At 30.7% G+C, this 24,239-nt stretch overlaps 4 protein-coding genes across 5 annotated transcripts; 2 read left to right on the forward strand and 2 right to left on the reverse strand.

Annotated features, from left to right (window-relative positions):
- Positions 1 to 1,136: 1,136 nt before the first annotated feature.
- Positions 1,137 to 5,288, forward strand: LOC108773355 (motile sperm domain-containing protein 1). 2 transcript variants are annotated; one of them, XM_018539130.1, is made up of 6 exons: positions 1,137 to 1,172; positions 1,519 to 1,695; positions 1,779 to 1,942; positions 2,015 to 2,174; positions 2,477 to 2,620; positions 5,233 to 5,288. In XM_018539130.1, the coding sequence occupies exons 2-6, from the start codon at positions 1,551 to 1,553 to the stop codon at positions 5,238 to 5,240; spliced, it is 621 nt and encodes a 206-aa protein (XP_018394632.1). In that variant the 5' UTR covers positions 1,137 to 1,172; positions 1,519 to 1,550; the 3' UTR covers positions 5,241 to 5,288. The 2 variants fall into 2 exon arrangements, with proteins under 2 accessions (XP_018394632.1, XP_018394631.1); XM_018539129.1 differs by lacking the exon at positions 5,233 to 5,288 and adding an exon at positions 2,703 to 2,792.
- On the reverse strand, positions 5,211 to 8,283 carry LOC108773354 (eukaryotic translation initiation factor 4E type 2). The gene is made up of 6 exons (XM_018539128.1): positions 8,116 to 8,283; positions 6,571 to 6,655; positions 6,254 to 6,493; positions 5,641 to 5,793; positions 5,349 to 5,558; positions 5,211 to 5,267 (listed from the first exon to the last, which is right to left on the reverse strand). The coding sequence occupies exons 1-5, from the start codon at positions 8,133 to 8,135 to the stop codon at positions 5,400 to 5,402; spliced, it is 657 nt and encodes a 218-aa protein (XP_018394630.1). The 5' UTR covers positions 8,136 to 8,283; the 3' UTR covers positions 5,211 to 5,267; positions 5,349 to 5,399.
- A 311-nt stretch (positions 8,284 to 8,594) lies between these two features.
- Positions 8,595 to 17,217, forward strand: LOC108773313 (I'm not dead yet). Its single transcript, XM_018539074.1, has 10 exons — positions 8,595 to 8,668; positions 9,801 to 9,933; positions 11,132 to 11,512; positions 12,119 to 12,177; positions 12,784 to 13,096; positions 13,360 to 13,502; positions 13,607 to 13,701; positions 13,875 to 14,158; positions 14,482 to 14,732; positions 17,199 to 17,217. The coding sequence occupies exons 1-10, from the start codon at positions 8,595 to 8,597 to the stop codon at positions 17,215 to 17,217; spliced, it is 1,752 nt and encodes a 583-aa protein (XP_018394576.1).
- Positions 17,218 to 18,533: 1,316 nt separating this feature from the next.
- On the reverse strand, positions 18,534 to 23,874 carry LOC108773380 (uncharacterized protein CG3556). Its single transcript, XM_018539160.1, has 6 exons — positions 23,802 to 23,874; positions 22,953 to 23,193; positions 21,728 to 21,975; positions 19,999 to 20,385; positions 19,083 to 19,478; positions 18,534 to 18,831 (listed from the first exon to the last, which is right to left on the reverse strand). The coding sequence occupies exons 1-6, from the start codon at positions 23,872 to 23,874 to the stop codon at positions 18,770 to 18,772; spliced, it is 1,407 nt and encodes a 468-aa protein (XP_018394662.1). The 3' UTR covers positions 18,534 to 18,769.
- Between the last annotated feature and the right edge of the window lie 365 nt (positions 23,875 to 24,239).

Genomic DNA, 24,239 nt, shown 5'->3' on the forward strand with positions numbered 1-24,239 from the left:
CTCTCTCTCTCTCTCTCTCTCTGTTGGAAATATATAATAAGAAAATAATTACATTCTTCGCGTCTATCCGATCATATTTGTTAAAAAAACAGTTCAATTTTTGTCTTCCTCTGCCTACAGAACCTTACAATTTCAGTGTAATATTTGTACTATATATACAATATATTAGAGCTTGAAAAAGGAATCGGATAATGTAAAACCCGGATACTGGTGGAACCGTATATAATACGGGTAATCAGCTAGCACTGTTCATTTTACTGTTTTCCATTACAAAAATATCATCAGAAACACTTGATCGCATAACGGCGGAGATTAAATTTATTAAAGATATACTAATTAGAGCTCTGTATTTATTAAATATACAAATAAAAATAAAGCAGTGGAAAAACGAAAATATTGGGTTTATCCAATTTTTTCAACTGGTAATAGAAAACGATATAAAGCGAGTAACGATCTTATAAGACAATTACATTTTTATAATGATGAGAAATTCATCAATTATTTTCGTATCAGGCTGCAGTCCCATGAGGCGTATTTGCCGCGTAACCATGCAACCAATCAGAGCTGCATTCGAAAATATTAGTGGCAGCCAATAAACTTACAGCTCCTAACATGTTCATTGGTTATTGCCTCACATTTTGCCGAGCGACAAGCGTTTCCGCGTCCAATGTGCAGGAACCATATACATGATGCATGAGGACGGTTTCACACCTTGACGGAAAAGTGGAAAGCGGAAAAGCAGTAGCCAATCAGAACTCGCGCTGGTAGTCGACTTTCTGTTAGTTTTGTACCACTTATTACCAACGCGAGTTCTGATTGGCTACTGCTCTTCCGTCAACGTGTGAACCCGCGTTATTGTATCACGCTACATGTAATCATCCTTATGTTTTGGAACGCAGCAACGCAGCCTTGCGCGATCACGATTGTTGGCAAATGTTGGCTGCGTTGCGGAGTTGCAGCGATGTATGGGATTATGGGATACGCGATTGTTTGTAAATATTTTACATATACATGAACCCTTTTCACATTTCTATTTCGGCGCGGCGTGAAGTCCGATCCAACGAGGCGCCTTGGATCGCTCATTTCTGTATATAAATTGGATAATTTCGCCGCTTTTCGCAATTTTTAATTTTTGATTGACAACAATCGGATATTGCTTTATTTTTCTCCGAGTAAGTTGCAAAGATCAAGAAATTTGGTGCAATTTTTGGTCATGTATTTAATTTTTGTGTGTGTAAAGTAGTGAATTGTCTTTAACCGTGATTCTGTAACTTGTACTGTACTTACTGCGATTATGAAATATTATTTCTTTATATCTTTACTCCATGTAAAATTCACAGTACGTGAGTTTTATTATATTATTATAAGATTAAGTAATAAAAAATTAATAACTCGTTAACAAGTGGTTTTGATAATTATATATACAATTTTGTACATAAGAAAGGAGGAGCAAAGTGCAGGAAAATATTATTTAAACTATAAATATTCATGTATGAGATATTGAGCATTGTATTGCAGATATATGGACAGATTAAGATAAAGAAAGAACAATGTCATTGACGTCAGCAGCTACACCTCGAAAATTACCAATCTTTGTGTTTCCACAAAATATTACGTTCTACTTGGACGATCAGTCCACACATAAGCAAGTGTTAACTTTGTACAATCCATATGAATTTCCTGTAAAATTCAGAGGTGACTCTTTGTTTTTTTCTTTTGCTGACAAAAGAGTATTTAATTTCGACCTTATGTTTATCTAATAAATCCTATTATTTTAGTGTTATGTACTGCGCCATACAAATATCAAGTAGTTGATCCAGAAGGCATAATAAAAGCCAGTTCTTGTGTCGATATTGTTGTCAGACATGTAGCAATCTTGATGAATAATTGTAATGTGATTGATAAATTCAGGATACACATGCACGAATATCCTACTAAGCAGGTAGTATAATTAATGACACTAGTGATTGAAAGAAACGCTCATTCCAGCTTTAAATTCTATTAATTTTACTAGATAATTGGAAAAAGAGATGTAGAAGCTAAACTTCTCCCTGGTGTAGTGGATACAGCTGGCAGAACAACACCAGATCCAGATGTGTTTCAACAACTTCCAATAAATGAGAATCGACAACAAGAATCCTATGCTCTCATAAGCCGAAATAAAACAGTAGAAAGTAAGTAAATATTTAAAGGTTTACTTTTATTAAGTTTGCTTTATAGTTAAGCTTAAATTTTTTAAATAAATTGTGAGTTTTATTTGATATAAAAAAAAATTAAATTAAAAATTTTATATTTCTAGATTACAAAATGATTTGCATTTGCAAAATTTAAATTAGTACGTGCGTGCATGCTAGAGCTAGATTAACATGTGAAATATATATGAAAATAAATTCTTGATTGATTTATAATATTTATAATAATAAAACAATTACTTTTAAATAAATTAACACATTAATAGCTACAAATTATATTTTAGGAGGTACGAATTATGTAGCCCTTATTGCAGGAATTATATGCATAATTGGATTGCTTCTACCCACTGAGGGAGAACCAAATCATAAAATTCCTGATTATTTGCACCTCTCTGTGAATTTCAAATTAATATTCTCATTTGTATTAGGTGAGTATGAAATTATATAGATAAGTATACATATATATATATATATATGTATACATAGAATTACTAGAATTTTTTGTTGTAGGTATGGTTGCAAATATCGTTTTAGGGCTATAATTATTAGATTTTTATACAATTGATAACTTTGTACGCAGGATGGAGACTCGTAAGATAAACATACAATTATTACGAGACTTTATTACACATTAGGCCTTCTTTCTTATAAAATGTATTTAATTCTAGTCTACGAATTGATAAATTTCAACATTATATTGACCAAGATAGGATTTGTTTTTGTAATCATTAAATAATTTTATAAATATATGTACATAAATAATGATAACATAAGTATTTACATTATATATATTGTTTAAATATATTTGATGTAAAAAACACTAAATATTTATGTCATATTTTACATAAAAATAGTTCTATTTTAAAGTGAGGTGGTCCTGAAACGTATAATAAGAAATATTCTGGTTTGTGGACTACACACTTCCAGGCCTACTGGGAATTTAATGTAATTTCATTATTTAAACCACGTGATTATGTATATATATATATATATATCGAAGAAAAATTATGTACATCCTTTACAAATGATGTAATGTGATGACATAAGAATGATGTTAATGTTTGCATCGCTAGCTTATTCAACTTTGCATCTTTCAATATTGTACATATAATCATATATATATTGTGATATATCTCGCCATTCATAATATAATCATTTTATATATTCTAATTGCTATGATCTCATGTACAGCTAAATAAGAAGGTCTTCCTGTATATAAAGATGGATTGAAATTTAAATATTAAAAATATTTGCAATGGACAATTGTCATTTTTTCCATCTTATTATCCCTTACAGTTTCATGTACAATGTGTCATATGCACAATTTGATAATAAAATTAATTCATAATAAAATAACAAAAATTTCAATTAAGAATATTTAAATATCTGCGATATTTTTAATTGAAATTTTTTGTTATTTTATTATGAATTAATTTCATTATCAAATCATGCATATGACATAACATTGCAAAACTGGAAAAATAGAGTAAATGTCTTCTGATGTTTTTACATAAAAAATTCTAGAATTAATTTTATATTAAATTTTTTAATAGATAAAATCTCTTGAAATTTAAACAAAAGTAATAAATGTTAATAACCGAGCAATGAGATCTAATACATTGTAATTGGAGCGCAATTAATATATTGTCGACAATTTCACATTAGATTAAACTGATTGCTTTATGAACGTTTCGATTTCTTTTAAACAATCTTCACCAGTGTTGAGCACAATTAATTTTCTTTCAATGTCGATACATACAATTTCTTTGTCTACAGTCATTGAAATTTAATGTCTAAAGCCTACAGAGAATGAACTTTTTCTCTATTTTACAGTTTACGAATTTCTATTTTGTCTCTTCGTTGCTAGATCATAATCATATATACAAAACATATAGTATACAATATAAAAAAATCTTAACATACTTAATTAAATATATTGTTCGGAAAGTTTGTTTCAAATTTTCTAGATCAATTTTCTATCAAATATATAGAAATATGGAGTGTAATATCTTAAAGAAAGTCAAACGTGTGATAAAACTGTTTAATTTAATTTAATCTAGGAGCCACGTCAGCTCAAAGTAATAAATGAATTATGAGTCAAACCAATGTAATATCAATTTTGTAAAATATAAACAATTAAGGTGAATACTTCATATATCATTAAAATTTTTTTATAATATTTGGATATAAATAGTGCAAAAACTCCGTATCCGATTGTAAGTTCAAACTATTAATTTGTAATTGAATATTTAACATTTCTGAAATTAACCTTTCACTCAAATATTATTCCTTTTCTAATATCGCAATATTTCTCTTCAAATAACGATTAATATTAATTCTTCCGAATTAATATTAATCATTAAAGGAGCATAAAAACCTATGTAAAATCTCAGTGTAGAAACTGAAACTTTATGACAATTTACATATCAACGATAAACGTTTTGATTATCCATGTATCAGATCATCTTCAGTATGTAAATTATAAAAGTTATTCAAACGTTACTTATCCAAAGAAAAGTTTAAACTATGTATTAATATGGAATTTCATCTCGATAGGCACACAAATAAAAAGACGACATATTAATTGAAATATAATTGTAATTTATGTGGCGCCAAATAACATATAATACCTGTCTTACTTACAAGTAGCATTCGAATAATTTTTATAATTTAGATATTGAAGATGACCTGATACATAATCGAAACATTTATCGTTCATATGTGAATTGTTAAATATATTTTTGCGCTAAGACCTTGCATAAGAATTAATGTTAATACAGACAGCAATCGTTTCGAGAAACCTGTTTTTGCAAAACTGGACAGAAATACAATACATATTTAACTACTTACAGGATAAACAGCCACAAATTCTTTCCTCATATTAAACATCTTGGAAAGAACATTTATTTATTTATTTATGATTAATATATAGTCATTATTTACATTAAGATATATTATTACAACATAGATACTTAAGATTGAAATGTATTGTCAAATGAATGTTTTTCAACATTTCACGTCTCTTTTACTTTCTTGTCAGATACATAATCCCCCGGGAAGTATAACAAGAATCAGCTGCAGATCAAGAAAAGCGTGTAATATGACTAAATAAAAGAAAAATTTCTGGATAATTTGAAATCAAATTGTTTAAATTACCTTAGATCTGTCAAAGAAGTTTTAATGTCTCGTTTTCGAAATTATACAACTTTAGAGATTTCGATGTACATTCTTCAAACTGTCGTTATGGGTTTTATACTCCATAGTAGCTGTAGGCGGAAGATGTAATACCCTTCTCAAAGTATCTCTGATCCGCGCTGTTATCGTCACATCCGACGCTGTCTTATTCCATACACATATTATGTCTTCCTATCAAATTAATTAATTCATTCAATAAAAAAAGGTTTTTGTTTTTATATAATTGAAAATATAGACGTAATCTCTCGTTCACCTGAAATCTTATAGATACGACGGCCCCACATATTTCTTCTCCTACCATAAATTGTTCTCCTAAAATTGCCAATATAAGATTTTCCCAACATCTAGAAACTAAACCTTTTCGTAATCTAACTATCCACTTGCCACCTTTTTGATTTGCTTCATCCTAGAAAAAAGGAAACTAATTTGGTATATAATATGCATGCAATAAACACAGTAAATGCAAAAAATTATTCGTACAGAAAAGATTTTCATTTAAAAAAAGCTTTATTTATAGAAAATAAATCGACAATTTATTAACAATGACTATATTATTCTAAAATAAACAAAAAAACTTGACAGAAATAACCATGTTCATGATCTTGGAAGCTAAATTTCTCAACTGTACAAACACTTTTTGTGCGTTCAAATAGTACAATTTCTATTATTTCATTTCTATTATTAAAATAATATATTTTAATTATTTGTTTTTAGATATAAAATAATTTTAAGACAAACAATCTATTTTATAGTTTGTTAATAAATTGCTAATTAATATTTATCTTCAAAAAATAAGGATTTTTAAGATATCTCACTTGTACAAGTACTTTTTGCACTCACTATAAATAGGACAAGACAATGCTTACCTCCCACATGGGTTTTATACCAACTTTAAAAAGATGGAAGTCTGTGTGTGTCGTAAGATCCGATGGTCGTACTAAATGACTGTAAAGACCCCAGAACTGCTCTACGCTTGCAAACCTACCGACCAATTTTAAATTTTGGTCGTAACTTAGTATATTAGTCTTGCCAGGACTACGGCGACTGTACCACAGTGCATATGCATATTGTAATTTATGCTCATTTGGATTTATCTCTATTGGAGGCTGTTAAGATATTGATTTTGAGACTTTTATTGATACTAATATACTTCCATCATCAACAAGCTCTCTATTTTACTCACTAATGAACCTTTTTCTGTCTTTTGATTATCCTTTGATTGAGACTCCTCATCTCCACTGTCTTCTGTGGCTTTCAATCTGTAAGTACTATCATAATTTGTAAGTCAAATGTAACAGAAATCAAATACTTGAAGTATTTGTTGCATATTAATCCTCCATAACTGTTGTCAAAATCTGTAGCACACTTATTGATGTTGGGTCTGTGAAAGCCTTTTAGTTATATTAAATTATATTTAATTAATGCCTTTTTTAGTCAACATAAATTTAATTCCATATGATTAAATAGTAAAGTCAGATAGACTTGCAATTTTTAATTTAATGAATTTTATGATATAACTGGTATTTATTGTTAAATTCTTATATTTTTATAAGTAAATTAATACTGGTTTTTAGTTAATATAATATACTCAACAAAAAATGGGGAACACTTTCAAATGCGCTCAAAATTGCGCAATATTCAGAACACCATAACGGGATGAAAAATCATCGCATACAAAAAATCAAGAAAGCATTGTTTTCTATTTTTTATTGAGTAGTGTATTTTACATACATAACTTAATAATAAATAAATATTGGAATGATGAAAAAAATGTATAATAAAAAGCAAAGACAGATGGAAGATCTTAAGTAAAAAAAACAATATATTACATAATAATAATAGGGATGTTTATTCAACAATTTGTTATTCAATAATATCAAATATTCGATATCTTTGCTGCTCAGTAAACCAAATAAATAATTATGAATAAAATATCAACTATATTTTTTTTAACTATTCATGTTCACTCTTCATTTTTATAAACTTTAAATTTTCAAAACTTTCTTTTTTGAAGGCTTATCTAGTCAAAACTTACATAGCTGTACCAAGCATAAAAAATCTTTCAATTAAAAGTCTGATACAAAAGTCATCATACTGTTGAAATTCAAATTATATAATATTTAGTTTCATTTATCATTTTATATTGGAACTGTAAGCAAACATAACATTTTTCAAAAAAGACCTTTAATTGGTAGAAACATTCAAGATGTCTATATAAATCGTTGTTCTTGATTCAATGTTCTTTTCTTATTATTAAACAATGAGAAATCAATAATTCTATTTACGTTAATAAAATACGTCACACAAGATAACCACTCATTAAGCTATGTTCAGATTGCCACGTGAGTGCCACCCAGCTAACTATATCTTTGTTTACCGAACGTTAAACAACGATAACAGGATACCCGGAGATCACCCGGGTGGAAATCTGAATACGCCCTAAGATAAAAGAAGTCATTGTCTCACAAGAAAAGCCATGAATCTTAACCAATAGTGGTTACACCATCCTTTTCATCGTCGAGGATTGAAATTTCGCTCGGACGAGAACGCGACAGACATTATTGTCTAAAACGTACGTCCCATTGTACAGTGCAAGTCCATTTCTAATATAGATTAACTTAAAAAATAAATTAAACCGAGAATAATGTTAATGTATCATTAGAAATGGACAATACTCCAACAGGCGACTAACCTAAAAAAAAAACATGCTTACGATAAAAGCACTTACGTCTCAAACTTATTCGACATGCTTGCGGCTATCGGGACAAAAAATGCAAAGAATATTAAATCGCGTAGGAGTATATGTCAAAACTTCGCAAAACTCTTCGCCTCTCCACACGCGCGTTGAATTTTCGCATCTACAATGTTTTCGGTAAACTGTTAATCATGGTGGAATAATGCTCGTTTTCACCAACTCGGTTTAAACCCTTTCACATAGGGGCATCCAGGCACGACACTCACTGAGCGCTCAATGAGATTTTTTATCTGATTGGCATGTTCCATTAGATCTAAAAATATGAACCAAACAGGTAACGAGCTCACTGAGCGCTGCTGGATGCACCTATAGGCTCGTATTCTGAACGCACTTTTATCGATAAAAGCGCGCTTTTATCCCTGAAATTCTATATTCGATTCTCTTTTGTAACATGCAAAACATCGTAACCTGTATTTCAAGTGTAATTCCCTTATGCAGAATAACGTTGATTTATGGCTGAAAAAGATGTAAATATCGTATTTGAAGCCGAAAATGAAGCCGAAATTAAATCTGAGACACGGCAAAGGTATCACTCATATATCAAAACGATTTTAATAAAAAAATATGTTGCAACTTCTTTTGAAAGTTCTCGTCCCTGTCATTTTAATCTATTCCAGTACCAACGCTAAAAATTATTCATGTATATAATGTTCTTAAGCAATAATATTTAGAATGTATCATTTAATCGCCTCGGGTGAATATCTCAAAAATTAAGAGATACAAGAAAAAGTTTTATATAAGAGTTGTAGGTTTTCTTGGGGGAAAGAAGGTGAAAATAACGGATAGAGGGTGCACTACCAAGGTCAGGTCAAGGTCAACATGAATTTTTTAAATGTGAAACCCCCTATTTTTTATTGCATATTCTTGTAGCACACCTCGAGAGCTTTCCAAAACACTAATAAAATATTTTTTCATCAAGTACTTTTCGAGTTATAAGTTACAGTACCGCAAGCGATTTCACACAGTGAAAGTTACAGTATCGCCGGCATTAGCATTGCCCAAGATGTCCAAATGATGGCTAAAATCTCTCGATCGTTGTTAAAAATTCTCATTTGGATGACATTTGTCAAGGTCAAGGTCATTGGAAGTTGTAACTTATTTTTTTATTTTTACGTAAAAAAAATGAATTTTCATTACAAAAATGATAAAGGTTGCGTTCAGCAGACTCAACCGTTGCGGAAAGGATCTGTGAGCGCTCACTGTTATTGGTATATTCTTTTAGATCAGCCAATAGCAGCGAGCGCTCACAGATCTGCTCTGCAACAGTTGAGTCTGCTAAACGCGACCATTGATAATTGTTCATATATAATTCACAGGTATTACATAATATAAATTTTTTCATCTTTTAATCTATTTTATTATTTCTCTCTGAAGTAACATATAAAATGGCTTTGATATTATTTTGTAAATATAATACTTTTGTTACTTTTATCAAGAAAAGGGTGAAAATCTAATGTAACAAACAAAACTTTATATTAAAAAATTTTTGCAAAGACGTAAAATAAATGTACCATCAGATAGGACGCAGGCTATTATAATTTGTTACTATAAAAAATTATTTATGTAAAAACAATTTATGAATTTAGAAATTTAATTTTAATCTTAAAAAGAATGATTAATTTCATAGGAACTTCATTTAAAATAAAATTTCTTTGTAGGCTCGAAATTCCTCTACTACAATTAACATATATAAAACAAACGGGTATTTTTCTCAAGTTATATTGGAGGACTATTTTTGCTGTTGGTTGGGCTATATCTTTATTACCCTTCATCGTAGTATATGATTCTTCGGTAAATAGGAAATGTTTTTTTCTATCAGTTTATAAAATTAAAACTCTTAAAAAATTTGTATTATATAAAATATCTTCAAATGTAACTTTAATTATGTATTGTACAATGGAAAGTTATTATTCTTATGTAACTTTTTAATCATTTTAATGCTGAATGTGAGTATTTTAATTAATTTGTACAGAACAATGTTATGATTTTGATATGAATTTATAATTTAATTAATAATTTACGATTTTGAAATTATCATAATATTTCTAAATTCATTTCTAAATATTTGAGTTTCACAAAATTCCAAAAAAAATCTTTTAACCTTTTTATTAAAGCATTTCCGAAAATTTGATATATATTAATATTTTATATATATATATATATGACCTGCAGTAAGGGGAGTAATCAAATTTCCTCATATCAAGTTTTAATCGAAAACGATGCTTAGTTTATATGTGGCAGACGTTGAAAGTCCAGTTGAAATCACTACGTCAAAAATAATTGAAAAAATACATCGTATTGTCATGAAAGATTGTCGAATGAAGGTGCGTGACATAGCTGAGATTGCAGACATCTCAGTAGATAGGGTACATAATATCCTGCACAAAAAATTAGAAATAAATAAGCTTTGTGCACGATGGGTGCCGCAATTGTTGATCATGGCATTAACTAAAAACGCATGTGGAAAGACATTTCGTAACAATGTTTGTCGATGCTTAAGCACAATCCACAAGATTTTTGGCGTCAATTCGTGACTGTAGATGAGACTTGGATTCACCACTACATACTCAAGTCAAAACAGCTATCAAAGCAGTCGGCCGGGAAAATAATAGCCACTGTTTTTTGGGATTCCCAAGAAATCATCTTCATTTTGACTACTTACAGAAAGGTCAGTCACAAGAGAATATTATTCTACAGTTTTGAATCATTTGTACGAAGAGCTGCGAACGAAACGGTCGAGATTGATTTTTCCGAAGAGATCAAAAAATTGAAACACCGCTGGACTAAGTGTGTAGAGCTCCAAGAAGACTATGTCGAAAAGTGAAAAAGAATTTTTTGGAATACAGGTGATTTTTTGCTTTTTTACCTGACTTATTGAACGATCCTTGTAATTATTATATACCCTATGCATTAATTAACTAATGAATTAATTAAAATAAATATATGATAGTTTTAATTTATAATATTTTTAAATCTCTATTTTGCATAGGAAGTCAGATGTGCCTATATTGTTTTACTGGTAGCTGGATATTGGGTAACAGAATGTTTACCGATTGGAATTACATCATTAATACCTGTAGTGTTATTTCCACTATTTGGTATCCTCAGTACTCAGGAAACATGCGTTTGTTATATGAATGATACCATTATGGTCTTTATTAGCGGCTTGATACTTGCTATTGCCACTGAACATTGTAACCTGCATCTGAGGATTGCTCTGATTGTCATGAAGATGCTCGGGTGCAGCCACGCAAAACTGCTCGGTGGCCTTTGCACAGTAACCACTTTTATATCTATGTGGATCGCGAACGCAGCAGCTACTGCCATGATGGTACCTATTGCCTTTGCTGTACTTCGTGAATTGGAAAGGGTCAGTATATTTGAAAAGTATTAATATACAAGTTATTTTATTTTCATTACTCAGATAATACAATATAATGTAACAAAAAATATTTTAATGATGGATAATTTTAATCAAATGAATAATCATTCCTATGTAATATGATAAAATGTTCATGTTTACTAAAATTTTAAGAATAATAAAGGCCATTATGCACTAAGACCTGGTTGTAATGTTACTTTTAGCGGGGGTTAGAACTTTTTTTCTTTCCTTCTCTCTTAGTTTTGAAGAGAAAAAGTGAAAGTTTTAAGTTTTGCTTAAAGTCAAAATATTATTGGTGCATACACGCACGCATGCACAGTGTTCTATTTTTTAAATTATCATCCTTTGATTTACGTTTACATTATCACTGATAACATTAATTTTTATGTGCTTCAATGATTGGTTTTATCGAATGGGAAAGTACATTCATTGTAACGGGAAGTATTTCGAGAAACAATAAAGCCAATTTAAAAAAATATGCAATTGTATACGATTTTGTGGAAACTTTCGAAGCAACCCATGTATACTGAATTTATATTTCAAGGATTAATTTTACTGTCTGGTTGAAAATCGATAATTTTATTGCTTTTACAGCAAGGACTTGGAAAAGTGTTTGATATAAAGGAAGATCCAGAGGATCCGGAAGCTGAACCGTGAGTATTAAATGAATATTTTAAATATCCTATATTTTACTGAAGAACGTATATTGAAAGAAAAATGCAAGTATTGTAATTTAACTAACTAAAGATAATTTAGATAAATATATAAAATAAAGAACCAAGCTCCAATGATCTTAGCCTTGATATATGTATATTGTCAAAGTTATGACAATGAATAATATTAAAGAAAGAAATATATTGTTCCTTACACAACGTGAATATACAATCAATAGAAAAAGTAGCTTTTAACGATCAAACTTGAATCATAAGTGCTTAAATAATTCGATATTACATACATGTGTCGTCATAAAAATTACGTGTTGCATTGATTTTTCGAAATTTTTTAAATGCAATCCCAAAAAATTATCAGATATTATAGATTATTTATGAAATTAGTTTTTCTGCCGTCAGATAGCAGACCGCTGAAAAAACATGTCTTTAAATTTGACTGTCTGGGAAGTTGCTCTATACTGGGTTGGTTAAACTTATCATTTTTAAACAATGTCTGCTATTGTACTTTAAATGTAACACATTTTTGTATATTTTAATAAATTAAGGTAATTTTACAATTCATCGTCGAAAAAGGATTTTTCCCCTTAGGGATATCAAACCGACAAGCTTAACAAAAGCTTATCTGTTTGCGGCGGCGTACGCTTCGTCCTTTGGAGGTACCGGTGCACTTGTAGGTACGCCGACGAATCTTGCCTTTAAAGGTATCTACGAATACAATTTCCCTGCTGCTGATCCAATTACTTTTGGCAACTGGATGGCTGCTTCGATTCCACAGATGGTCACTAATTCTTTTATACTATGGCTGTATCTGCGAATCACTTTTTTGGGATACCTGAGGCCACGTAGTAAGGATGCTAAAATGGCAAGAATTGGTGCAGAAGGCGAAGCCATTGCAAATCAAGTATGATATTATCTGTTTATAGATTGAAGGGAGAAAAGGAACAAACTCCTTTTCTCTCTACCACGGATTTCGGTGACGCGCTTTCCTCTCCCTCGGATCAAGCGTGTGTTGCATTTCCCCCTCTCTGACCCCCTTACATACACACACATACAAACCGCATATACGTATACGCACTAATTACACTGTGTGACCGCAAAAATTTTTTTAGTTTAAATTTATTTATAGATCAAGTTTTTGATAAGAAAATGTGTTGATTCTCGTAGGTAATAAGTCAAAATCTTAAAAATCTAGGACCTATGACATTTCATGAAATCTCCGTTGCAATACTTTTTTTGGGATGTATATTTCTATGGATATTTAGAGCTCCTGGATTCGTTCTCGGATGGTCAGAAATTCTAACGGACGTGTAAGTCTACAAATTTAGATTTGTAAAACGTATTAGTTATGTTAAAACAACTATGTTTCGTTTTAATAAAATGTTATTTCATTTCTAACATAATCTTTATATAGAATGTTGGCGGATTCGACGCCCGCAGTCTTTGTATGCCTGTTAATGTTTTTCATCCCAAAAGAGCCGACTTTTTTACACTTTTACAGCAAAGACTGTAAGAGCATTTAACAATTACGAAATCAAGTATGGACGTGAACACGAATAAGCAGCAAGTTACTGACTCTTTCTTCTAAAAAATAATCGAGAAGTGGCTTGCTACTTAATTCGCCTTTCTTTTTTACTTTAAACCTAACTTTAGTACTCATGAAACTTTATACGATCACGCAGCGTCCAAACGACCGGCCAAATCATCCGAGGGTTTGATTACTTGGCAGATCATTCAGACAAAAATGCCGTGGAGATTGGTATTTCTATTAGGTAGCGGTTTTGCTGTCTCAAAAGGCAGTAGTGTCTCAGGACTTGCCATGAAGATAGGATTAGCTTTAGTGCCTTTAAAAGAATTGCCTCCAGTGCTGATGATGGCCGTTGTTCTTTTATTCGTTAATACACTGACAGAATTTACTTCAAACGTTGGTACAGCTAATATAATTTTGCCTGTCGTCGCCCATATGGTAAGAATTTGTCTAATGATAAAATATATCATAACAGTATCTACAAATTGTTAATATTAACAATTTTAGGAGAAATTATTTTGCAAATTAAAAAAACATTTTGTAATAGTATCTTTATCATTTTTCAAACATGTTTACTTTTTGTTCATTTTTATAGCTTACAAATTTGGTTACGTTCTACCTTTTTACATCAGAATTTTGTGTTATCGCTCAACAATCGATAAAATAATCTTTTAAAACGTGATTTTTACAATTATTTTATTATTTTAAGTATTTTGTTGTCAAAATTGCAAATATTGTTCATTTTTATTTGTTTCTCAAAGTGTGTGGCAATGAAAATACATCCGTTATATATGATGATGCCAGTGACTCTGATGTGCTCATACGCATTTAGAATGCCAGTCGCAACGCCGCCAAATGCAATTATAACTGTCGCAGGACATTTACAAACTCAAATACTAATAGCGGTCGGATGTTTTCCCGCAATGTACAGTTTAATAGTGCAAATTATCCTATTCCCTACTTGGGGAGCCTTTATTTATGGCATTGATGAGTTTCCAGCTTGGGCAGAACAGTATTGATCATGGTATTGATCGGAAATCATAATCTGGTCATGTTGCTATCTAATATCTTACTTTATTATTTATATCAGTAAATATTTATAAAATATATTCTTATTTATTATCTTAAAAGATGAATTATATATTTTTATATTTAAAAATAAAATGATGAAAATAATTGTTATTTAGCTATTATTTAAACTGGTTTTTTTTTCTTATTTTACTGCCCATAATTTAATACAATCGATTCTATTTCTGTGGGGGGATAGAGGAGCAATGGGGTTCTCGAAGAACATAAGATTTCATGTCCAATAGATGCAGGGACCGTGGAGTTACACTTAACTTTTATTTGTATACGTTATCTTTTTTTCACTTTAGGATCTCTGTAATGACAAAGAAAATGTTAGATGTTCAAGAAGTTAATAACGATCAAGAATTTTTTTGATGATTCACAAATTCTATTAAACATTTGTTCGAACAAATAAGATGATAAAAGATTTAATATCAGATGAATATGAAAAACAAACATACAATATATTGTTTAAATCTGCGAATATTATTAATTTCTCTTTATTTTGACAAAGAACAAAATTGTACAACGCATTCGACATTAGATGCTTAATAGGCAATATATACGTATCTATTGTGTTTAAAACGAAAATATGGCGTTTATGATACGTTCTTATTTTTTTTGTTTTATTAAATAAATTGCGATAATAAGGTAAATTCTTTTTTACTTATTTTTTTACTTTAATTACTTTATATTTACTTATTTATTTATTCGTCGTTCATTTTCTTCAATTATAACAATATTTACTAAATTAAAACGTTACAATTTGTGACGCAAATATCGGGAGCGGATATTTGTTGCTAATATGAATACGGCTATTCAGTTTTATTAAATATGAATTAATTATGTTAAATACAGTATGCTTGTATATTGCGATTTCATATATATATAAAAAACATCGTTTCATAACTTCAATAGAAGAATGCCGTACGGACTTTTAGTTTTATACGAGTCCAAATCACAAAGTGTGCCTTCCAACAAGCGACACATTACAACACAGTGATCATCTCATCCTTGTTTAACATTGGCGAACAACAAGAGTGTACTGATACACTATGTTATACCGTGTCATCTGTGTCAATTGTTGGAAGGCACTCAAAAATTCCAGAAGATTTACGGATTATCGCCGTGTTTTTTATCCATTACTAATGCTAACATTTTTTTAACCATTTTGCCGTTTACATTATCAGAGTGAAGAACTGATATTGAACATAGCGATAACCCACAAACTTTCTACAGATATCTTTGAAGATATTAACTCGTACAAGCTTTAAAAGCATTATTAAGAAACTCTAAAGAGTCTAAACCTATTTAAAACTGTACGTACGATAATATGCGACAAACAAATACAATTTTCGATATATATATATATATACACTGGCAATTAAAATGTTTGTGCATTCCTTTAAATACAGCTAATTTCACTTTTTATATACGTTAATACATCATTATTATATTATAATCATCAAACGTATCTAAAGAACATGTTTTACTCTAATTCAAATATTGTAAGTTATAAATTTATTATTCAGTTTTTTAACACTAATCTCGGCAACATGTGTTAATAAATACGGGTTATTTTATATTTCTTCTGTAAATATGAATGTGTCTTGATGTTGACTTGATGGCGATCTGTGTTTCATTTTCAATCAGGTTCTTCAAGTCAGTCATCAAACAAAATTTCAAAAGCCAGTTGAGTGTACATATACGTATTTATATCTATGTTCTTTTTCATTTAATACTCCTTTTTCATAGTAACACAATATCTTTTCTTTTTCAAAAATGTCGATAATAGCGATGGCAGTGGATATTAAAACCTCGTTTTAGAATTGCGAGATTTCTCTCTCTCTCACTCTCCCCCCTCCCTCCCTCCCTCCCCCTCCTTTTTCTTCCTTTCCTCGCTCTTTTTCCCTTATATCTTTTTTTCTCATTCATTTACTCACATTTCTGTGTTATTTTCATTCTCACTGTCCTCTTTCTCTCTCTACTCTCTTCCTCCCTTTCTTTCTTTTTTTCTCTATCCCTTGTTGAGTCAATTATTTACTTATTTAGTTATTCGCTTATTTGTTCACTCATCTACTTATTCTGTTACTCACTCACTAATTTTTTCTTCTCTCTCTCTCTCTCTCTCTCTCTGTATGTATAATCATGCTTTGCTTTTAAGGAGACTCTAAAACTGTTTGCTTTATCAACTAAACGTAACAATATTTATGTTACAATTTTTTTCCTTCTTTACATACATGAACATTCTTTTCCAGAATTAAATATAGAGGATAAGACCACCAAAAAATATTCATCGCTCGAAAGTTCGCATTAAACTTTACGAAACTATTAAATCGTAGCAGCTTTATTTCATACAAAACATGTTTTTTTTAGTTTGCCAATCTATGTATAAAAAGAACCGTTGCAGTGATAAAAAAAATATTTAAAATTTTGTGATTTTGACCGATTCAGGCACGACGTATATATAAAAAAAATTAGCTAATCAGCGAATCTCTGATAAAAAAAATACTACCAACTTTGCATTAGTCCTTGTTTGAGACACCTCTACTCTTTGATGGCTCGTTAATCAGATCGATTATTAAAATTATTAAGATCGATCTAAGATGCTCAAAAAGTACCAAAAATTGTTAAATTATTCAATTTAACTCGTGATATTACTGCGATAATTTAGAGCTTGCGTTTTAAGTCTGAAAAAAATTCGGTGCGCAATTTAAAATCTACATACATGGTATATAAATTTACATGCGATTTACCCTATCACTTTTGGTTTTCACCTTGTGAATAACATGAAACATTGAAGTGCGAAGCTGACAACGAATTTTTATAGATTTGCCATGTCATATATATATTAATCGATAAATGTGTTAGAGTCGATGATGTAAATAACTGTTTTCACATAACACATGTTGTATGGATGTATAAACTCCAAGAAATGTCTTATGAGAAAGATAATTTTCAAGACGTCTGTTAGACATGCATTGAAGACATTCATTATTGCAACCACACATTGAGCGCTTAAAGTGCGTTCGAGAAAACTTTAAATCTATTTCCCGCACTCTATAAACTGATGCACATGCTGGTGTAATAAGTTGAAGTGAAATAAATATACGTTTGTTTTACTTTAATTATTGCACTGTACCAGTGTACCAGTTCAAACAGTGCAGAAATAAAAAGTAGACCTATTATTATTAGCGCTGGTTGTGTCATTCTATTCTACTTTTCTAAAGAACAACAAAAATAGAATGACGCAAATAGTGCTAATACTGTCTCTCCAAACACACCCTTTCAGTGAACGATTTTAGGATTGAATGCATCCATTGTCAGAGTTGACAACAAAAACCAAGCAGAGAACCTGCTAATCTGATCTAACAGATTATAGATAGAAACCTAATTGGTTTCCTAAAAAACCTAATAGGTTTCGCACTAAGAAATAGACTATACTTAGACGTATACTTAGGACAAAAAATGATTCGTTTTTGATAAAGAAAATTATCATGTGTACTTAGAAAGTGGTTATTGGTGTTGTTACAGTGAATAAAGATACGACTTATCTTAAAAATATCTAAAATACCTTATAATTTAATGTAAAATAAATTAATTTTTGTTATATATTACGTAAAATAGATAAAATTTATACTTCCTTAAAATAAAAATAAAACAAAAACTTTTTTTCAGAGGTTTATCATTATTAACATTACGATTTAAAAAGCAAAACAACAGTTTCTGCTTGATATTTGCTGCCAATCTATTATCAGATAGCAGTGCGCAGAGATTGATTAATGTTTGCCATTAATGTGCCGTCAGGTTATATTAATTTCTGCTGCTAATCTGCTGCCTGATATAAGCAAATTCTGTCGATAAAATATAAACTGAATGTGTGACATGTCATTCTGTTGACATGTACTGATTAAATTTGCTGCCAGTCTGTTGATATTCTGCTAACATTATGCTGAAGGGATTTTGCCGTTCATTCATACTTCATAGCTTCTTGTACCAGAAGAGATAGTGCTCTCCTTCGCTAATCTGCAAATTATCTACACCTGTAAATATAAAGAAATGATTAAAATTAGTAAATATAAATTAATTATGAATAAATAAGTAAATACATATATAATATTTATAGGTATGTTGCTACATAATATTTAATGAAATCTTTTTCTTCAAATAAATTTCTGTAAATAAATATTTCTGTGTTACGTGTGAAGTGTGAATTTCAATTGTAATAATTTCACAAACGCTTGAAAAGGACGCTGTATCTATTTAGCCAATAATACGGATTAATCACATTTACCTCCAGGTGCAACTAATTGATTTCCGGGCGGTGAGGATGGTTCCGGTGGTGAGGATAATCTGTAAAGTAGCCAGTAATGATAGGACATTGGTTCCTCTTTGTAGCCAGCCAGCGTGTGAACGTAATGACCGTTAGGCCACTCGGAAGCAGTAAATTGGAAATGGGGAGACATGCTTGCTGCCAACAGCATCACACTGTAGAAAGTTTCGTTTTTGGGCACAGTCACAATTAGATTGTACGTTTCGTTTACATTGCTGCCGACCCACAATGTATAGGACACGTTTACAGGCAGAGGCGTGGTGGTAAGCGTTATGTCTGTACTGCTTGCATTATTTCCTGACGTTTCTGATGGTAGAGGAATTTCGCTATGATTGTCCGGTGTTCCAATATCTACAACATATAAGTTTAAAGAATCATTCTGCGGTAGAAAATGTATTGACGAGTGACAAAATTTAAGCAAAAGCAATACTTGCTTTAAAATAAAAATGTTTTTATTAATATATCCGTTAATTTAAACATTATTTTAAATAGTTAAACCTATGTTGTGCGCCGCTATACAGGGTAAATCTTAATAAATACACACGAATATTTTTAGAACGAAAATTTTCTTTAAAAATATTTCAGACCAAAATTTTACTGCTTCATAGTGGAAAAAATGGTGACCTTGAGAAGATCGTGTCCAGCACTTGGAGAAAAAGTGACATGCTGGACATGGAGATTAAAAAATTAATTAAAAATATGTAGCGGCCGTGAACTCTGCTTAAAAATCTGCATTTGTTTCATCAAAAGAATGGTCGTGGCTAAGCTGTGCGTAGAACACAATACACAGCTTCGCTTTTTCAGCTCAGTTGTAGCAAAAAAGAGTTAAATAATGCTTATTTTAAATATTTCAAAAATATAGTAATGGATGATTTACTATTGTTCGTAGTCAGGTGAGGTGGTGAATTGTCCAATAAACCCTGTCCGCAGTCAAGGGCACGGATGCTGGCCAGACCACGCGGCACGACACCTAACATGGCCTCTGCAGTGGTGTGGATATTGCCATGAAACGAACCATCTGATCGTTGTTGATTGATCAGCCAAGCCAAAGCTGCGGATCTATTCCAGTTATCAGCTGGTTCATTTTCGATTTCTTCTAATGCTTGCATCACCAACACAGTGTTCCGCAGATCACCAAAACTGCCGTCGTGCATTTGCTGTTGCGCTAGCTCTATCGATGGTTTACGAACAATGTGATGAAGATTGCGATGTCGATGATCTTGGACGATACACCGCAGGGCCAAGATCAACATTGCGATAGTATCTAGAAATATTATTTAGTAATAAAGATGTACTGCCCATATAAAAATTCAACAAAACGCAAAATTAGGATAAAATGAAAATGTATAATAAAAAATTTTATATAAAATTCTGAAATTAAGAGACTTATAGAAAAAATGAATTATACTTCAGTTACTATAATACGTTTTATTGCGCACAATTCATTTGCACACCATTTATTTACACACACAAAGATGCGCACATGAAAAACCGAGCAGGTAATAAGACGCATCCTTTGCATCCCTTACATTCCTTTACGTATGCTTTGTGATATTTAGAATTAAAATGCTCAGCTCGTAAAGCATGTTGCTATTCATATGTATCTATATTTTCAGATGATGCTACAGCATCAGAGACAATTCTTTTATTCATTTATTACGTAAGTAACAAAAGCAATATTTATTTTGTTAATTTCTCATATTTTGAGCAATACGATATGGAAGAAGGTCAAGATCCGGTACTTATAGTTAATTTTAATTATTTAAGACTGTCTTAAGATGTCGTAAACTAATTATAACAAAGCCATATTTGCATCTTCAAATGTTTACTTTTGAATAATAGCTGAGGGTAAGATACACGCGAGTTAGGAGCTCGCGCCAACCCTGAGCGCTCGTAATTTCAACCTACTCTTCTGCAAAAACTACTTACCGGACGCAATTTTGTTAAAAGAAAAAGTTGTTTTTTTTTAACATAAAGTATATCAAGTCTTGTACTCGTATGTTGGAATTTAGAAACACCTTGCACATATCATTTTTAATAAATGAAATCAATTTCTCATTTAAAGTAAAAAAAACAAGTTATTTTCATATTTTAAATAAAAATTATTCTATATGTTAAATATTAAATAAAATGCATTTTCGAGCTCTACTTATTTTAAATTGTATATAAATATAATTTCTTGTGTCCTATTCCTCATTTAATATTTTTAATAAGTTTTTAGAACCTGCATTTTATATATATATATATTTTTTTCAAATAAGCCATATCAATTTTCCCGACTCCTGCGATTTAATTTTTTTAATAAGTTTTTAGAACCTGCATTTTATATATATATATATTTTTTTCAAATAAGCCATATCAATTTTCCCGACTCCTGCGATTTAATTTTTTTAATAAGTTTTTAGAACCTGTTTTATATTTTTTATTTCAAATAAGCCATATCAATTATTTTCCCGACTTCTGCGATTTTATATTTTAAATAAGTCGTATCAGTTATTTTACCGAATTCTGATAGACACTTTGATTATATCAATTTATTTGTTATTTTCAATACATTTGTTACATTCGGCAATATGAGAATTTTGAAACAATAAAGAGGCACTTACCAATATTATGGTCTCGCGCGGCATTCGCAATATCTAAGAGACGACGCATTTGCCGTTTGCGTACGTGTGCCTGCGCACTGCATGCTGCGAGCGTAGTCAACGCAAAATCGTAATCAGTTGGCGGTTCATGATGTTGCAATGTACCGATTAAATCGTGACCATGGAATTGTCTCGGGTCCATGCACATTGCGTTCAAAGCCAAAGTATAACGTGCTAATTGTCCCGGAGAAAATCCAACCTCCCGATGTCTGTAAACAGCAGCAAGCAATTCATATGTAGGAGCGTTTGATATAATAAATGTATATCCGGTGTATTGAACATAATTAATTTTTCAAGAAATGCATACATTTTCAATGAGAACAAGTATATGGTATCCATATTGATTCCGTATTTTAATTACGTGGAAAAAAGGTGTCTCTATTATAAATTATAAATAAAAGAAATACCAAAAATTTTAAATATAGTCATACTTTATTTCCTAATAATTTTTCTTTAACATTTATATTAAAAATAAATGTTACACACAGGTTTTCTAATTGTTAATTACTAGCATGTTTTGATTACGCGCGCATGTGTATTGATAAGCGAGTAAAAACTATCTAAGTGAGACCAATGAAAACATGAAAACATGCTGTAATGGTCAGGCTGGATCTCGGGTACTTCTATATAATTGCATGTGAATTTATATATGTATGTAAATTCTTAATCGCGCACCGAATTTTTCAGACTTGAAACGCAACTCTACTAAACTACCGCAATAATATCACAAATTAAATTAAATAATAATTTTTGATATGCGCTCTTTTTGCGCATCTTATATCGATCTTAATAATGTTGAAAGACATTCTCTTAGGGCCGATTGTTCCATCTTTTGGTAAAGTTTACCTGTTAGGTAAGTAGCAAGATTATCCAATCATGTGCGCGGATTGCCAGATTTACCTAACAGGTAAACTTTACCGAAAGATGGAACAATCGGACCTAAAAGAATCGCAGAGGGGACTGATAGTGCCTATGTCGCCATTTTCAGTTTTATCAGCTTTTCTAAAACTGTCGGCTAAGCATGTAGCGGAGGTGTTACTACATTATGCATAATGACAAAACCATAAAGCATAATAGAACATTTTAGCAGAATCTATTTTTTTAAATCAAATGAAGGAAACATCTTTATATAAAAATAATTGTCAATAAGCAATGAGAGATAAAAACAATTATGATAAATTTTTACCTCCAAAGCAAAAGCACAATTTCTAGTTCCATTTGTTTAGCAATGAGTTGCAATTCAAGTGGCGCCGGAGGCGCAACGTTATCATCACGGGAAAGATTGGCTAGACGAAGAACCAATAGTACTCGATGTGTGTCATTACCCCAACTTGCATCCTTATCCCGTTGATTCCACAGCCATGTGGCCGCTCGTTCAAGAATAGTTTCTGCTTCAATGTCGACTGACGTCATCTCAGCATTATTTACTGACAATAACAATTCATTATTTATATTCAAGAATACTATATCTAAAGATATTTTGTTTCATATTTTATATACAGGGTAGAGTTAGAGCGAGATCAAAAGTAACAATTTATCTATGGAGTTCGATTATGAAAGAACTAATATAAGTATAGAAAAGCTGATGTTAATATTTATTGCTAATGTAAGTATTTTACTTTATGGGAAATATAACATTTTATACTCGTGATATATCGGATCAAAATTATCAACCAAAAATGGAGATAAAATGGCACATATATACCGCCCTCGACATAGGGTCGGTTATAGCACAGCATTTTATGTTATAGTACAGTTATTTTATTTTCAAGGAAAATATAATGCAATAAAACTCTTAAAGTACAATAATTTATACTTTTTTCTCTAAAACAATACATCGCGTGTTTATAGATCGCCGGAAAAGTAATTTTAGTTATCTTTGTTCGTCATACTCATCAAACACATATGTATCAGTCACAGATTTGTAAATATTTGGATTGTTACTTTCGCTCCCTGTTACTTTTGTTAATTAATACCGGTTTATCTTGTTAGATTAATTTCTTTTAATCTTATACACGTAAACAGAAATACATACCTTTTGCCCAAGTGAAAACATGTAACCATCCTAGTAGAAAGATCATAGCAGCCATATTTGCTTTGTCCCACATGACATTCGGACGAGTTTCAAATTCCGCTTATGAAAGTAAAGTTACTGAAAATCAAACCATAATCATTAATGAAGAACACATTTCAAAAGATATGATATATATTTTGTCAACTTTATCAACTTTATGTGTATACCTCTTTTCCCCATTTATTCGGCATAATTTATGATTTTTTTCTAATCTATTATAATTTCTCTCTTTTACATATAGAAAATTTTATGTTGTACGTAAATACGTAATTACAATTACATGTTAACGAAAGATTTTTGTGTAATATGTATAATTTATTGTTGATTACATTAAACGAAAACTTATCTGCAGAATTATCTTTACCCATTCAAATAGGGTATATAATATACGTATATCAT

Source organism: Cyphomyrmex costatus, unplaced genomic scaffold (assembly GCF_001594065.2).
Source record: "Cyphomyrmex costatus isolate MS0001 unplaced genomic scaffold, Ccosl1.0 scaffold205, whole genome shotgun sequence".
Lineage (NCBI taxonomy): Eukaryota > Metazoa > Arthropoda > Insecta > Hymenoptera > Formicidae > Cyphomyrmex > Cyphomyrmex costatus.

What these genes read in the sequence shown, in the direction of transcription:
- LOC108773355 (XM_018539129.1), top strand. Translation starts at nt 1,551, where the DNA reads ATGTCATTGACGTCAGCAGCTACACCTCGAAAATTACCAATCTTTGTG. An exon ending in ATTTCCTGTAAAATTCAGAG is followed by an intron (nt 1,696 to 1,778) that starts GTGACTCTTTGT and finishes CTATTATTTTAG; the next exon opens with TGTTATGTACTGCGCCATAC. An exon ending in ACGAATATCCTACTAAGCAG is followed by an intron (nt 1,943 to 2,014) that starts GTAGTATAATTA and finishes TAATTTTACTAG; the next exon opens with ATAATTGGAAAAAGAGATGT.
- LOC108773354 (XM_018539128.1), bottom strand. Translation starts at nt 8,135, where the DNA reads ATGTCGAATAAGTTTGAGAC. An exon ending in GTATAAAACCCATGTGGGAG is followed by an intron (nt 5,794 to 6,253) that starts GTAAGCATTGTC and finishes CCTTTTTTCTAG; the next exon opens with GATGAAGCAAATCAAAAAGG. An exon ending in TCGTATCTATAAGATTTCAG is followed by an intron (nt 5,559 to 5,640) that starts GTGAACGAGAGA and finishes TTAATTTGATAG; the next exon opens with GAAGACATAATATGTGTATG.
- LOC108773313 (XM_018539074.1), top strand. Translation starts at nt 8,595, where the DNA reads ATGGCTGAAAAAGATGTAAATATCGTATTTGAAGCCGAAAATGAAGCC. An exon ending in AAATCTGAGACACGGCAAAG is followed by an intron (nt 8,669 to 9,800) that starts GTATCACTCATA and finishes ATTTCTTTGTAG; the next exon opens with GCTCGAAATTCCTCTACTAC. An exon ending in TCGTAGTATATGATTCTTCG is followed by an intron (nt 9,934 to 11,131) that starts GTAAATAGGAAA and finishes TATTTTGCATAG; the next exon opens with GAAGTCAGATGTGCCTATAT.
- LOC108773380 (XM_018539160.1), bottom strand. Translation starts at nt 23,874, where the DNA reads ATGTGGGACAAAGCAAATATGGCTGCTATGATCTTTCTACTAGGATGG. An exon ending in ATTGTGCTTTTGCTTTGGAG is followed by an intron (nt 21,976 to 22,952) that starts GTAAAAATTTAT and finishes TGCTGTTTACAG; the next exon opens with ACATCGGGAGGTTGGATTTT. An exon ending in CGCGCGAGACCATAATATTG is followed by an intron (nt 20,386 to 21,727) that starts GTAAGTGCCTCT and finishes TAATATTTCTAG; the next exon opens with ATACTATCGCAATGTTGATC.